At 44.1% G+C, this 17,336-nt stretch overlaps 1 protein-coding gene across 2 annotated transcripts in view; it reads right to left on the bottom strand.

The window, feature by feature from the left end:
* Positions 1 to 17,336, bottom strand: part of gldc (glycine dehydrogenase (decarboxylating)) — a 210,133-nt gene that overhangs the window by 80,091 nt on the left and 112,706 nt on the right. For both annotated transcript variants that reach the window (XM_072257995.1, XM_072257996.1), the window contains 2 exons: positions 13,140 to 13,217; positions 342 to 489 (listed from right to left, as the gene is read on the bottom strand). In XM_072257995.1, the coding sequence (XP_072114096.1) occupies positions 342 to 489; positions 13,140 to 13,217 (226 nt within the window). The remainder of the gene's footprint in view (positions 1 to 341; positions 490 to 13,139; positions 13,218 to 17,336) is intronic.

Below are 17,336 nucleotides of genomic sequence, written 5' to 3' on the forward strand. Positions count from 1 at the left end.
ATTAAACTATCACAAGCCTGAAACAGAAACAGAAAGGGTTCTGAACACTCAACAGGCCAGGCAGAAACTGAGGACAGAAAAACGGGTAATATTTGAGAGTATACATCTTTTTCATCAGAGGTGGCCTGTTCTATCATTCAATATAATCATGAATAATTGTTTATCTCAGACTAACCCCATATCCCTTAATATATGAACACTTAGTGACTTCGGGAGATCACCTCAGATTCTCTAGCCTGTTAAATCGGTTAACATTCCAAAAGGTAGACCTTCTAATCCCAGCACTTACCAGGTGCCTGCAGTCACCAATCCCCAACACAATTCAAACTTCTATTACTCACCCCATTTTGGTGTGCAAGGTCAACAAGTTCAGAGAAGTCTTCGACTCCTCCCTCCGTGTCTGGGTACTGAAACAGTACTCCACTGATATCCTTTCTGCTGAAATCCATTTCATGGGGCAATTTCAATTCCGTCATTACTCCTATGTAACTGGAAACAGATTCCTTGTCAAGAAGCACATCAGAACACAATATACACAGCATAATACCTTGCTGCCCTCAGTTTTTAGTTCCAGCTTCACTTATAAAGCAATTGCTAAACCTAAGCGTTGCTAGGACTTGCAAAGTCCTGTAGAACATGTAGAAGGTACTTAACACACAACTGTTACACCATGGTAGCACAGTGGTTAATGGGACCCTATTATAGCTCAGGGTGTCAGAGTTCAACTCCAGCGTCCTCTGTAAGGAGTTTATACATCCTCCCCATGGGCTGTGTGGGTTCCTCCCACTGTACAAAGGCATTCAAGCTAGTAGGTTACTAATGTGTAATGTAATTAGGCTCGGGTGAAGTTGGGGGTTGCTGGGCAACATGGCTCGAAGGGCTGGAAGGGCCTATTCTGTACCGCATCTCTGCCAACCACTGTACACACTAATCCTACACTTTTTATTCCCCCTAAAATTCCATCAAACCCTTCCTTCCCCAGATTCTACCACGCACTTACACATCGGGGCAATTCAGAGTGGTTAATTAACCGAATGACTTCGATGTCTTTGGCACGTGGGAGGAAACCACAACATCCAGCCAGAGGAAACCCATGTGGTCACAGGGAGAACATGCAAACTCTGCACAGACAGCACCTGAGGTCAGGAATGAACCTGGCTCTTTGGTGCTGAAGGTAGCTGCTATATTAGATACACTACCACCCAAGAGTTATTCAAGGGTTAAGGACCTGGGGGGACACTTAAAGGCAGAGTAAAACAGAGTAAGTTACGGTGAGTTTCAGGAAGCGGGACAGAATCAGCAGTTTCCGATTGTGGAAAGCAGTGAAGATGAGCAGAGGAAATGGATGGAGACATACAGAAAGAGATGGTACTGTGCAATCACAGTGAGTTTAACCAGTTTGGCAATAATGCAGTTTGTAAAGATGTGGGGAATTAATGTGGGGGAAAAAAATAAACTATAGAGTCTGGATTACGAGATGAAAGGGTGGGAAAGAACAAGATTCAACTCTAAAGGTGGGAAGTCTCCAGCAATTATGAGTGAAAGTTGACAGAGTTGCAAAGAGCAGGGGAGACACACATGATTGAATGAAGTACAGAATTTATTGCAAGAGGACAGTGAACGAACCCGATGGAGTCATAGTTTAGATACTGAAGTTGCAGTCTCTAGATTTCTAAATATTAACCTAAAAGTTAATTTCGCCTCACTCCAATGTTTTAAAGAAGCGTCTCAGACCTGACCCGCTTTATCAATGAATGCTAGAGGTCATATTTGCTGATGATGGCATGGTGATCAATTCCGGTTGAGTTTTCTCCAACACTGAAACAGTCTACCGCTTCATTCAGCAAAATGTGGACAATATTCAGGGATGAATGACAAATAAAGGGGGTGGCAAGGTAGAGTAGCAGTTAGTGTAACAGAATTATGGCGCCAACGACCCAGGTTCAATTCCGCTGCTGTCTGTTAGGAGCTTGTACGTTCTCCCCATGACCACGTGGGTTTCAACTGGGTGCTCAACTGTCCTCCCACATTCCCAAGACACACAGCAGAGTAGGTTACTTGGTCACATGGGTGTAATTGGGTGGTGCGGGCTGATTGTCCTGGAAGAGCCTGCTACTGTGCTGTATCTCTAAATAAAAACGAAAATAAACCTCAAAATAATATTCCTGTCATACCTGGGCAATAATCATCTCTGAAGTCTAATCACTTCCTTGTAACATTTCATTGTGTTACAACTGATTTATCTGCCATCAAATTCTTGGGAAGAAGGTACGAAAAATGGTGAATGCTGATTATAGCAGCAGATCAGGATTGGGCATCCTGCAATCAATGACTCACTCCAGGCACCTGAGGGCTTTGCACCATCATCAAGCTACAAACCAAATTCAATACTAGGTACAATGGTGGACAGAACATTCCTCTTTGACTGGGTGGGTGTTCAACCAGCATAATCAAAGACCCCACCAACCTTGGACACTCTCTCTTCTCCCCCCTCCCATCAGGCATTAGATACAAAAGACTGAAAGCACATGCTCCCAGGCTCAAAGAAAATTCTATTAGACTCTTGTTTGTTTGATAAGGATGATCTCTTCATTTCAAAATCTACCTCTTGCACCTTATTGTCTGTGCACTTACTTTCTCTGCAAATACAACAAGGTAGTCTGTGTTCTGCTATCGTCTTTCCCTCAAGATACCGATGCGATGAAATGATCGGTATGGATGCCATCCAAAACAAACCTTTTCATTCCACTTCAGTACATCTGACAATAATAAACAAATTGACCAATTTAAACATTGCCCCTCACACTACCAATGGGATATCCACCTCCATTTAGCCCCATCTACAAAGGACATTCCAGCAGCTCGGTATGGCTTCTTCAACAACACCATACATACCCTTGTGCTTCACCTCAAAGGTTCTCAAGCTTGATAAATAAGTAATTTGTTTATTATTGTCACATATACCAAGATATCGTGAAAAACTTTTGTTTGCATGCCATCCAGACAGATTATTCTGAAAGTATATCAAGGTAATGCACAAGAAAACAAACAAAATGGTGTTCCAGTTACATAGAGAGTGTAGTGTACGCGGACAAATTAAAATGCAAGAGCTGTGAAGAGGTAGATTGAGAGATCAAAAATAAACCTTAAAATAATATTGGAGAGTTGATCTTTTCAAGAGTGGATAGAAGCTGTCCTTAATTCTGGTGGTAGGTGTTCTCAAGCATTTGTATATTTTGCCTGCAGGGGAGCGTGGGCCAAAGAATGTTAACAATCTCTCTCCGCATCACAATGCACTCCAACAGGAGAGGCATTTTCCCATTCCTTCATTGTACTGTGGTAATAACATTGACAGTGGGCACGTCCAATATCACATCGCCTCAATAGAACGGTAAGATTGTGTAGGCCCTACACAATGTAGACACATATAGAATAATAAATTTGAAAACAAGTTGTTATCTTCAATCAACACACGTCAAAGTTGCAGGTGAACGCAGCAAGCCAGGCAGCATCTGTAGGAAGAGGCACAGTCGACGTTTCAGGCCGAGACCCTTCATCAGGACTAACTGAAGGAAGAGTTAGTAAGAGATTTGAAAGACGGAGGGGGAGGGGGAGATCCAAAATGATAGGAGAAGACAGGAGGGGGAGGGATGGAGCCAAGAGCTGGACAGGTGATTGGCAAAGGGGATATGAGAGGATCATGGGACAGGAGGTCCAGGAAGAAAGACAAGGGGGGGGGGGACCCAGAGGATGGGCAGGGGGTATAGTCAGAGGGACAGAGGGAGGAAAAAGGAGAGTGAGAGAAAGAATATGTGTATAAAAATAAATAACGGATGGGGTACAAGGGGGAGGTGGGGCATTAGCGGAAGTTAGAGAAGTCGATGTTCATGCCATCAGGTTGGAGGCTACCCAGACGGAATATAAGGTGTTGTTCCTCCAACCTGAGTGTGGCTTCATCTTTACAGTAGAGGAGGCCGTGGATAGACATGTCAGAATGGGAATGGGATGTGGAATTAAAATGTGTGGCCACTGGGAGATCCTGCTTTCTCTGGCGGACAGAGCGTAGGTGTTCAGCAAAGCGGTCTCCCAGTCTGTGTCGGGTCTCACCAATATATAGAAAGCCACATTGCGAGCACTGGACGCAGTATATCACCCCAGTCGACTCACAGGTGAAGTGTTGCCTCACCTGGAAGGACTGTTTGGGGCCCTGAATGGTGGTAAGGGAGGAAGTGTAAGGGCATGTGTAGCATTTGTTCCGCTTACAAGGATAAGTGCCAAGAGGGAGATCAGTGGGGAGGGATGGGGGGGACGAATGGACAAGGGAGTCGCGTAGGGAGCGATCCCTGCGGAAAGCGGGGGGGGGGGGAGGGAAAGATGTGCTTAGTGGTGGGATCCCGTTGGAGGTGGCGGAAGTTACGGAGAATAATATGTTGGACCTGGAAGCTGGTGGGGTGGTAGGTGAGGACAAGGGGAACCCTATTCCTAGTGGGGTGGCGGGAGGATGGAGTGAGAGCAGATGTACGTGAAACGGGGGAGATACGTTTGAGAGCAGAGTTGATAGTGGAGGAAGGGAAGCCTCTTTCTTTAAAAAAGGACATCTCCCTCGTCCTGGAATGAAAAGCCTCATCCTGAGAGCAGATGCGGCAGAGACGGAGGAATTGCGAGAAGGGGATGGTATTTTTGCAAGAGACAGGGTGAGAAGAGGAATAGTCCAGAGAGCTGTGAGAGGCTTATAGTAGACATCAGTGGATAAGCTGTCTCCAGAGACAGAGACAGAAAGATCTAGAAAGGGGCACATCAGTGGATAAGCTGTCTCCAGAGACAGAGGACATCAGTGGATAAGCTCTGTCCGCCAGAGAAACCAGGATCTCCCAGTGGCCACACATTTTAATTCCACATCCCATTCCCATTCTGACATGTCTATCCACGACCTCCTCTACTGTAAAGATGAAGCCACACTCAGGGTGGAGGAACAACACGTTATATTCTGGCTGGGTAGCCTCCAACCTGATGGCATGAACATCGACTTCTCTAACTTCCACTAATGCCCCACCTCCCCCTCGTACCCCATCCGTTATTTATTTTTATACACACATTCTTTCTCTCACTCTCCTTTTTCTCCCTCTGTCCCTCTGAATATACCTCTTGCCCATCCTCTGGGTTCCCCCCCCCCTTGTCTTTCTCCCCGGACCTCCTGTCCCATGATCCTCTCATATCCCCTTTGCCAGTCACCTGTCCAGCTCTTGGCTCCATCCCTCCCCCTCCTGTCTTCTCCTATCATTTTCGATCTCCCCCTCCCCCTCCCACTTTCAAATCTCTTACTAGCTCTTCCTTCAGTTAGTTCTGACGAAGGGTCTCGGCCTGAAATGTCGACTGTGCCTCTTCCTAGAGATGCTGCCTGGCCTGCTGCGTTCACCAGCAACTCTGATGTGTGTTGCTTGAATTTCCAGCATCTGCAAAATTCCTGTTGTTTGTGTTATCTTCAATCAACAACTTTAATTGGCCTCTGGAACTCAATCAAGTAGTAAGTACATTCATTTCGAGAGAGCTGGAATACAAAAGCAAGGATGCAATGCTGAGGCTATATAAGATATTAATCAGATCGCACATGAAGTATTATGAGTACAGTGCCTATAAAAAGTATTCACCCCCCTCCCCCCAGAAATTTTCATGTTTTATTGTTTTACAACATTGAATCAAAGTGGATTTAATTTGGCTCTTTTGGCAGTGATCAACAGAAAAAGGCTTGTGTGTCAAAGTCAAAACAGATCTCTACAAAGTGATCTAAAAGACATTCTACAGCGTGACTTCAGAGAACTCGGAAGAAGGCTGAAAAGCAGGACTTCCAGGGTGGTCATCTCCGGTTTGCTTCCAGTTCCCCGTGTTGGAGTGGTCAAGAACAGGGAGATAATGGATCTGAATGTGTGGCTAAGGAACTGGTGCAGGAAGCAAGGATTTACATTCTTGGACCACTGGGGTATGTTTCGGGGTAAGGATGAATTGCACCTTAATAAGCGGGGCACCAGCATTCTGGCAGGCAGGTTTGCCTCTACAACATGGGTGTGTTTAAACTAAGTAGTGGGGGGGGGGGGGGAGGGGACGAACTGGAAACATAAGGATGGAGATAAAGGGAAAGTGAGAATAAGTTCAGAAAGACAGCAGAAACAACAGAGCAGAAAGCTCAAGAAGGGATCGTACAGTATGGCCAAGTGAAATAGGAATTGATATGGGAGGTGAGGGGAGTAATGAATTAAAAGTATTGTATATGAATGCACGGAGTATAAGAAATAAAGTGGACGAGCTTGAGGCACAGTTGGAAATTGGTAAGTATGATGTGGGAATAACAGAGACATGGCTTCAAGTGGACAGGGCCTGGGAAATGAATATTCAAGGCTACACGTCCTATCGAAAGGACAGACTGATGGGCAGAGGGGGTGGAGTGGCTCTGTTGGTGAGGAATGATATTCAGTCCCTTGCGAGGGGTGACATAGAATCAGGAGATGTAGAGTCAGTATGGATAGAACTGAGAAATTCTAAGGGTAGAAAGACCCTAATGGGAGTTATCTACAGGCCCCCAAACAGTAGTCTGGATGCAGGGTATAAGTTGAATCAAGAGTTAAAATTGGCATGTCGCAAAGGTAATGCTACAGTTGTTATGGGGGACTTCAACATGCAGGTAGACTGGAGGAATCAGGTTGGTACTAGACCCCAAGAAAGGGAGTTTGTGGAGTCCCTCCGAGATAGATTCTTAGAACAGCTTGTACTGGAGCCTACCAGGGAGAAGGCAATTCTAGATTTAGTGTTGTGCAATGAACCGGATTTGATCAAGGACCTCGAGGTAAAGGAGCCATTAGGAGGTAGTGGCCATAATATGATAAGTTTTAATCTACAATTTGAGAGGGAGAAGGGAAACTCGGAAGTGTCAGTATTACAGTTGAACAAAGGGAACTATGGTGCTATGAGGGAGGAGCTGCCAAAGTTCAATGGAACAATACCCTAGCAGGGATGACAGTGAAACAGCAATGGCAAGTGTTTCTGGGAATAATGCGGAAGGTGCAGGATCAGCTCGTTCGAAAGAGGAAGAAAGATTCTAAGGAGAGTAGGGGAGGCCGTGGCTGACAAGGGAAGTAATGGACAGTATAAAAATAAAAGAGAAGGAGTATAACATAGCAAAGACGAGTGGGAAGCCGGAGGATTGGGAAACTTTTAAAGAGCAACAGAAGTTAACTAAAAAGGCAACACACGGAGAAAAAATGAGGTACGAAGGTAAACTAGCCAAGAATATGAGGAGGATAGTAAAAGCTTCTTTAGGTATGTGAAAAGGAAAAAAATAGTTAAGACCAAAATTGGGCCCTTGAAGACAGAAGCGGGTGAATTTATTATGGGGAACAAGGAAATGGCAGACGAGTTGAACAGGTACTTTGGATCTGTCTTCACTAGGGAAGACACAAACAATCTCCCAGATGTAATAGTGGCCAAAGGACCTAGGGTAATGGATGAATTGAAGGAAATTTATATTAGGCAGGAAAAGGTGTTGGATAGGCTGTTGGGTCTGAAGGCTGATAAGTCCCCGGGACCTGATGGTCTGCATCCCAGGGTACTTAAGGAGGTGGCTTTAGAAATCGTGGACGCATTGGTAATCATTTTCCAATGTTCTATAGATTCAAGATCAGTTCCTGTGGAATGGAGGGTGGCTAATGTTGTCCCTCTCTTCAAGAAGGGAGGAAGAGAGAAAACAGGGAATTATAGACCGGTTAGCCTGACGTTGGTGGTGGGAAAGATGCTGGAGTCAATTATAAAAGATGAAATTACAACACATCTGGATAGTAGTAACAGGATCGGTCCCAGTCAGCATGGATTTACGAAGGGGAAATCATGCTTGACTAATCTTCTGGAATTTTTTGAGGATGTAACTATGAAAATGGAGAAGGGAGAGCCAGTGGATGTAGTGTACCTGGACTTTCAGAAAGCCTTTGATAAAGTCCCACATAGGAGATTAGTGGGCAAAATTAGGGCACATGGTATTGGGGGCAGAGTAATGACATGGATTGAAAATTGGCTGGCTGACAGAAAACAAAGTAGTGATTAACGGGTCCCTTTCGAAATGGCAGGCGGTGACCAGTGGAGTACCGCAGGGTTCAGTGCTGGGACCACAGCTGTTTACAATATATATTAATGATTTAGATGAGGGAATTAAAAGTAACATTAGCAGATTTGCTGATGACACAAAGCTGGGTGGCAGTGTGAAATGTGAGGAGGATGATATGAGAAAGCAGGGTGACTTGGACAGGCTGGGTGAGTGGGCAGATGCATGGCAGATGCAGTTTAATGTGGATAAATGTGAGGTTATCCACTTTGGTGGTAAGAACAGGAAGGCAGATTATTATCTAGATGGAGTCAAGTTAGGAAAAGGGGAAGCACAACAAGATCTAGGTGTTCTTGTACATCAGTCACTGAAAGCAAGCATGCAAGTACAGCAGGCTGTGAAGAAAGCTAATGGCATGCTGGCCTTCATAACAAGGGGAATTGAGTATAAGAGCAAAGAGGTCCTTCTGCAGCTGTACAGGGTCCTGGTGAGACCACACCTAGAGTACTGTGTGCAGTTTTGGTCTCCAAATTTGAGGAAGGACATTCTTGCTATTGAGGGAGTGCAGCGTAGGTTCACAAGGTTAATTCCCGGGATGGCGGGACTGTCATATGTCGAAAGATTAGAGCAACTGGGCTTGTATACCCTGGAATTTAGAAGGCTGAGAGGGGATCTTATTGAAACATATAAGATTATTAAGGGATTGGACTCGCTGGAGGCAGGAAGCATGTTCCCGCTGATGGGTGAATCCAGAACCAGAGGCCACAGTTTAAGAATAAGGGGTAGGCCATTTAGAACGGAGTTGAGGAAAAACTTTTTCACCTAGAGAGTGGTGGATATATGGAATGCTCTGCCCCAGAAGGCTGTGGAGGCCAAGTCTCTGGATGCTTTCAAGAAAGAGATGGATAGAGCTCTTAAAGATAGTGGAATCAAACGTTATGGGGATAAGGCAGGAACTGGATACTGATTGCGGATGATCAGCCATGATCACAGTGAATGGCGGTGCTGGCTTGAAGGACCGAATGGCCTACTCCTGCACCTATTGTCTATTAGTTACAAACATAAAACACAAGATAATTGACTACAAAAATATTCACTCCCTCCCCCCTTTAATGTGACACACCAAATCATCGCTGGTGCAGCCAAACGGTTTCAGAAGTCACATAATTAATTAAATAGAGATCTGTTTTGGGAGACCTGTGCAGTCAAGGTATTTGAATTGATTGTAGTAAAAATATACCTGTATCTGTAACTGCTGGTGAGTCCGTATCCTGGCGAAAACTAAACCACAAGGACAAAAGAACACTAAGCAACTTCGTGAAAAGGTTATAAAAGGTACTTAATGAATACTTTACTTCAGTATTCACTGTGGAAAAGGATCTTGGTTATTGTAGTCATGACTTGCAGCAGACTGAAAAGCTTCAGCATGTAGATATTAAGAAAGAGGATGTGCTAGAGCTTTTGGAAAGCATCAAGCTGGATAAGTTGCCAGGACCGGATGAGATGTACCCCAGGCTACGGTGGGAGGCAAGGGAGGAGATTGCTGAGCCTCTGGCCATGATCTTTGCATCATCAATGGGGATGGGAGAGGTTCCGGAGGATTGGAGGGTTACGGATGTTGTTCCTTTATTCAAGAAAGGGAGTAGAGATAGCCCTGGAAATTATAAACCAGTGAGTCTCAGTGGTTGTTAAGTTAATGGAGAAGATCCTGAGAGGCAGGATTTATGAGCATTTGGAGAGGTTTAATATGATTAGGCATAGTCAGCATGGCTTTGTCAAGGGCAGGTCGTGCCTTATGAGCCTGACTGAATTTTTTGAGAATATGACTAAACAGATTGATGAAGGAAGAGCAGTAGATGTACTGTATATGGATTTCAGCAAAGCATTTGATAAGGTACTCCATGCAAGGCTTATTGAGAAAGTGAGGAGGAATGGGATCCAAGGGCACACTGCTTTGTGGATCCAGAACTGGCTGGCCCACAGAAGGCAAAGAGAGGTTGTAGACGGGTCATATTCTGCATGGAGGTCGGTTACCAGTGGTGTGCCTCAGGGATCTGTTCTGGGACCCTTATTCTTTGTGATTTTTATAAGTGACCTGGATGAGGAAGTGGAGGGATGGGTTGGTAAGTTTGCTGATGAGACAAAGGTTGGGGGTGTTGTGGATAGTGTGGAGGGCTGTCAGAGGTTACAGCGGGACATCGATAGGATGCAAAACTGGGCTGAGAACTGGCAGACAGAGTTCAACCCACATATAAATGTGAAGTGGTTCATTTTGGTAGGTCAAATATGATGGCAGAATATAAGACTCTTGGTAGTATGGAGGATCAGAGGGATCTTGGGGTCCAAGTCCATAGGACGCTCAAAGCAGCTGTGCAGGTTGACTCTGTGGTTAAGAAGACGTACGGTGTATTGGCCTTCATCAATCGTGGAATTGAATTTAGGAGCCGAGAGGTAATGTTGCAGCTATATAGGACCCTGGTTAGACACCACGTGGAGTATTGTGCTCAGTTCTGGTCGCCTCACTACAGGAAGGATGTGGAAGCCATAGAAAGGGTGCAGAGGAGATTTACAAGGATGTTGCCTGGATAGGGGAGTGTGCCTTATGAGAATAGGTTAAGTGAACTTGGCCTTTTCTCCTTGGAGCAATGGAGGATGAGAGGTAACCTGATAGAGGTGTATAAGATGATGAGAGGCATTGATCGTGTGGATAGTCAGAGGCTTTTTCCCAAGGCTGAAACGGTTGTGGGAGAGACTGCACATACAACCACTGTTGCCTGAGTGCTTCATCAGTTGCAAGTTTACGGGAGAGCGGCAAAGAGAAAGCCACTGTTGAAAAAAAAAACAACAGGAATTCTGCAGATGCTGGAAATTCAAGCAACACACATCAAAGTTGCTGGTGAACGCAGCAGGCCAAGCAGCATCTGTAGGAAGAGGTGCAGTCGACGTTTCAGGCCGAGACCCTTCGTCATGACTAACTGAAGGAAGAGTGAGTAAGGGATTTGAAAGTTGGAGGGGGAGGGATAGAGCCAAGAGCTGGACAGGTGATAGGCAAAAGGGGATACAAGAGGATCATGGGACAGGAGGTCCGGGAAGAAATCAAATCTCGGCTACAGTTTGCCATACAGTTTGGAAGGCTCTGGAAGAAGGTTCTATAATTTGATTAAACCAAAATTGAGCTCTTTGGCCACCAGACTACACGCTATGGTTGGCGTAACCACACATCATCAAAAACACACCATCCCTACCGTGAAGCATGGTGGTGGCTGCATCGTACTGTGGGGATGCTTCACTGCAGCAGGCCCTGGAAGGCTTGTGAAGGTAGAGGGTAAAATGAATGTAGCAAAATACAGGGAAATCCTGGAGGAAAATCTGATGCAGTCTGCAAGAGATTCGTGACTTAGGAGATTTCCAGCTAGATAATGACCTCCAAGCATAAAGACAAAGATACACAGGAATGGCTTAAAAGCAACATAGTTAATGCCCTGGAGTGGCTAAGCCGGAGTCCAGACCTCAACCCAATTGAGAATGTGTGGTTGGACTTGAAAAGTGCTGTTCACTCACGATCCCTATACAATCTGACAGAGCCTGAGCAGTTTTGTAAAGAAGAATGGGGGAAAATTGCTGTGTCCAGATGTGCAAAGCTGATGGAGACCTATCCACACAGAGTCAAGGCTGTAATCGCTGCCAAAAATGCATCTACTAAATACTGACTTGAAGGGGGTGAATACTTATGCAATCAATTATGCTGTGTTTTATATTTCTAATTAATTTAGATCACTTTGTAAATATCTGTTCTCACTTTGACACAAAGGTCTTTTTCTGTTGATCAGTGAATCAGTGGATTAATTTGGCTTTTTTGACAATGTTGTAAAACAATATAAACATGAAGACTTCCAAGCACGGTGAATGCCCCGTACCTAAGAAAAGATTTGCTGGCACTGGAGAGATCCCAGAGGAGGTTCACAAGAATGATCCCAGGAATGAAAGGTTTGATATATGAGAAGCGTTTGATGGCTCAATGCCTGTTCTCTCTGGAGCTAGGAGAATGAGGAGGGTCTCCTTGAATCCTATCAAATATTAAAGGTCTGGATAGAGTGGATGTGGGGAGAATGTTTACTATAGTGGGGCAGTCTAGGACCAGTGGGCACAAACTCAGAATAGAGGGACATCTATTTCAAACAGAGATAGGGAAAAGTTTCTTCAGCCAGAGGGAGGTGAATCTGTGAAATTCATTGCCACAGATGGCTGTGCAGGCTAAGTCACTGGGCATATTTAAGGTGGAGGTTGATAGATTCTTGATTAATCAGGGCATCAAAGGTTATGGGGAGAAGGCAAGAGAATGGGGTTGAGAGGGATAATAAATCAGCCATGATGGAATGGCGGAGCAGTCTCGATGGGCTGAACGGACTAATTCTGCTGACCAGATTTTGCATTACTACTTGAAGTTGGTGCAGACAGAAACTTACAGAGAGTGGGACCAAGAGAGCCGTAGGAAGTTTAATTATTGGGGGTTTAGGGAAATCAGAGCAAGAAACAGACAGGAGCTGGAGAGTTTAAATTTCCAGGGAATATAATTTTAGGTGGCAAGTCAGGTGGTTACTCAAAATGGACCTAAGACAAATGATTCAGCTTTAAGAACCTTCCACAATTTCTTAAAATCAGTAGGAATCCAGGATCATTGTTGGCAGTGAAAACAAGTGTTTCCATTTCTATAAACAGGCATCTTAGAAATTCAAAGACACTTGACTCTGGGGTGAGCTTAAACGCTGATGAGCACCTGGCCTCCAATCTTCAGCTTCAAGAAAGGGTTTGCCTGCAAACAAGCCCTGGAGTACAGTTCATTGAAGCCTGGTCTTTGAGAATAGCTATGACTCATCTCCAAGTAGGTCACCATATCATTCTCCTGGATGTTTCTATGATGCAAAATTATTCACTACCTAAATTCTTCTGAACTATTAAATTGTGGTCATAATCTCTCTCCGTCTATTGCATATTCCAATGTACTGGAACACACAATTTATTATTTAATTTAACTTATAGGAGTTTTACATACTTTGCTCTTGTTTGGACAACAGCTATTGTTTGAGGGTGACAACGAGCATCCACGTAGAATTTTCTTCGCTTGTTGTGTCTAAGTAAAACATAAAAAAAATAGTGAATTCAGAAAGCATTTCTTAATCTCTGAAACATTTGATTTGTTAGCTAATAAAATGGAGAAGAAGTTGGGAACGCAAAACAGAAATTTAGTTTGGTCTTCTAAAAATGATTTACCTCAGAACTGTCAATTTCTTTGTTCTGATCATGTTCTTTCTTGTTAGAGATGTGTAGAATTTATATTGAATATACATTTCTCTTAACGGATGACACTTACATGATGGTATTTGCCTGTAACATTGCTGTATGTTAATTATTGCATCTGATGCACGTACTTGTGCGTAAAATACACTCAACTCTGTCTGACAAAGACTGGGAGGACAACGCAGAGTCGAACAAAAACAAAGATGTGCAATTTTCACATCTCCACCCACTGCAATGGCAAATGTTGATCCCCATGGTAACTACAATGTGTGCTTTTCACCATTTGAATACTACAACAGAGGACCAATATCGGAATCAGAATCAAGTTTAATATCACTGGCATATGCTGTGAAATTTGTTATCTGAGCGGCAGCAGTACTTTACATGCATAATAATAAAAAAAACTGTAAGTTACTATATATAGTAATTTAGATATATATTTATAATTTAACTATATAGTCATACTTAACTGATCCCGGGGGAAATTGGTTTTCGTTACAGTTGCACCATAAATAATAGTAATATGTAAATTATGCCAGGAAATAAGTCCAGGACCAGCCTATTGGCTCAGGGTGTCTGACCCTCCAAGGGAGGAGTTGTAAAGTTTGATGGCCACAGGCAAGAATGACTTCCTATGACGCTCTGTGTTGCATCTCAGTGGAATGAGTCTCTGGCTGAATGTACTCCTGTGCCCAACCAGTACATTATGTAATGGATGGGAGATATTGTCCAAGATGGCATTCAACCTGGACAGCATCCTCTTTTCAGACACCACTGTCAGAGAGTCCAGTTCCATCCCCACAACATCACTGGCCTTATGAATGAGTTTGTTGATTCTGTTGGTGTCTGCTACCCTCAGCCTGCTGCCCCAGCACACAACAGCAAACATGATCGCACTGGCCACCACAGACTCGTAGAACAACCTCAGCATTGTCCAGCAGATGTTAAAGGACCTCAGTCTCCTCAGGAAATAGAAACGGCTCCGACCCTTCTTGTAGACAGCCTCAGTGTTCTTTGACCAGTCCAGTTTATTGTCAATTCGTATCCCCAGGTATTTGTAATCCTTCACCATGTCCACACTGACCCCCTGGATGGAAACAGGGGTCACTGGCACCTTAGCTCTCCTCAGGTCTACCACCAGCTCCTTAAGTCTTTTTCACATTAAGCTGCAGATAATTCTGCTCACACCATGTGACAAAGTTTCCTACTGTAGCCCTGTACTCAGCCTCATCTCCCTTGCTGATGCATCCAACTATGGCAGAGTCATCAGAAAACTTCTGAAGATGACAAGACTCTGTGCAGTAGTTGAAGTCCGAGGTGTAAATGGTGAAGAGAAAGGGAGTCAAGGCAGTCCCCTGTGAAGCCCCAGTGCTGCTGATCACTCTGTCGGACACACAGTGTTGCAAGCACACGTACTGTGGTCTGCCATATACATATACAGTGGCATGCAAAAGTTTGGGCACCCCAATCAAAATTTCTGTTACTGTGAATAGTTAAGTGAGTAGAAGATGAACTGATCTCCAACAGTCATAAAGTTAAAGATGAAACATTCTTTCCAACATTTTAAGCAAGATTAGTGTATTATTTTTGATTTGTACAATTTTAGAGTGGGGAAAAAGGAAAGAAGCACCATGTAAAAGTTTGGGCACCCCAAGAGATTTGAGCTCTCAGATAACCTTTACCGAGGTTTCAGACCTTAATTAGCTTGTTAGGGCTATAGCTTGTTCACAGTCATCATTAGGAAAGGCCAGGTGATGCAAATTTCAAAGCTTTATAAATACCCTGACTCCTCAAACCTTGTCCCAACAATCAGCAGCCATGGGCTCGTCTAAGCAGCTGCCTAGCACTCTGAAAATTAAAATAAATGATGCCCACAAAGCAAGAGAAGGCTATAAGAAGATACCAAAGCATTTTCAGGTAGCCGTTTCCTCAGTTCGCAATGTAATTAAGAAATGGCAGTTAACAGGAACGGTGGAGGTCAAGTTGAGGTCTGGAAGACCAAGAAAACTTTCCAAGAGAACTGCTCGTAGGATTGCTAGAAAGGCAAATCAAAACCCCCATTTGACTTTAAAAGACCTTCAGGAAGATTTAGCAGACTCTGGAGTGGGGTGCACTGTTCTACTGTGCAGCAACACCTGCATAAATATGACCTTCATGGAAGAGTCATCAGAAGAAAACCTTTCCTGCGTCCTCACCACAAAATTCAGCATCAGAAGTTTGCAAAGGAACATCTAAACAAGCCTGATGCATTTTGGAAACAAGTCCTGTGGACTGATGAAGTTAAAATAGAATTTTTTGGCCGCAATGAGCAAAGGTACGTTTCGAGAAAAAAAGGGTGCAGAATTTCATGAAAAGAACCCCTCTCCAACTGTTAAGCATGGAGGTGGATCGATCATGCTTTAGGCTTGTGTTGCAGCCAGTGCCAAAGGGAACATTTCACTGGTAGAGGGAAGAATGAATTCAATTAAATACCAGCAAATTCTGGAAGCAAACATCACACCGTCTGTCAAAAAAACTGAAGATGAAAAGAGGATGGCTTCTACAACAGGATAATGATCCTAAGCACATCTCAAAACCCACAATGGACTACCTCAAGAGGTGCAAGCTGAAGGTTTTGCCAAGGCCCTTACAGTCTCCCGGCCTAAACATCATTGGAAATCTGTGGATAGACCTCAAGAGAGCAGTGCATGCAAGACGGCCCAAGAATCTCACAGAACTAGAAGCCTTTTGCAAGGAAGAATGGGCGAAAATCCCCAAACAAGAATTGAAAGACTCTTAGCTGGCTACAGAAACCGTCTACAAGCTGTGATACTTACCAAAGGGGGTGTTACTAAGTACTGACCATGCAGGGTGCCCAAACTTTTGCTTCGGGCCCTTTTTCTTTTTTGTTATTTTGAAACTGTAAAAGATGGAAATAAAAAAGTAATCTTGCTTAAAATATTAAAGAAATGTGTCATCTTTAACTTTATGCCTTTTGGAAATCAGGTCATCTTTTACTCGCTTAGCTATTCACAGTAACAGAAATTTTGACCAGGGGTGCCCAAACTTTTGCATGTCACTGTCTGTCTCTATACCTATATATATGCGTCCAAAATTCAGAGTTATGCGAGGAGCACTGCCTTCCCGCCAATACAAGTCACATGCGCACGCTTCACAATCTCACTGTTGGGATGAGAAGCACCGCTTTCCCGCCAATACAAGTCAGGTGCATGCACTTCACAATCTCTCTCCCGCCACTCTCGCATTAGTTTTGGCAAGGTGTGGATGCGCGATCTTAAACTTTTGTTGGTTTTACCTACGGTGCAGTGATTTTCCGCTTGAAATATTTAACTACACCTCCTAAGTGTCCGATGTCATGTCCTGGGCTGTTAGCCGAGTGGCAGAGAACGGCTTTAACACATGAAAAAAAGTTGGAAATTATAAACAGCACAGCATCAGCTGAAGGTAACACAGCTCTGGGACACTACTGCTGGGAACAGAAACTTGCCTTTAAAGTTCTTTTGTTGCTTGACAATGTGCCAGCCCATCCTAAACATTTGGACAGCATTCATCCTAACATAACAGTGCGTTTCCTGCCGTTTAACACAACATCGCTGATTCAACCACTCGACCAAGGTGTGATCCACATTCAAGGCATGCGTTTTTTTTTACCGCGAACTATCTCTCAGATGCTGCAAGCAACAGACGATTTTGAAAATCCCAGGAGTTTACCAATGGTGAGGGAATGGTGGAAGTCAGAACACTTGGCACAAACGGCGATGGACATGGACCCACGTTTAGAACGGAGTCAGCATTTCAGTCATTCCCTGCCGTCAACCCTTCTTCCCTACAAGCAAAATTAAAACAAAATGCTGCCAAGCAAACAACCCTCACCACTTTATTCAAATCGGTAACACTTTCTGCCGGCAGTTCTAAGAATTCTATGAGTCTTCCTTCACCCCTTGCTGTGCTT

Source organism: Mobula birostris, chromosome 5 (genome assembly GCF_030028105.1).
Source record: "Mobula birostris isolate sMobBir1 chromosome 5, sMobBir1.hap1, whole genome shotgun sequence".
NCBI classification, from domain to species: Eukaryota; Metazoa; Chordata; class Chondrichthyes; order Myliobatiformes; family Myliobatidae; genus Mobula; species Mobula birostris.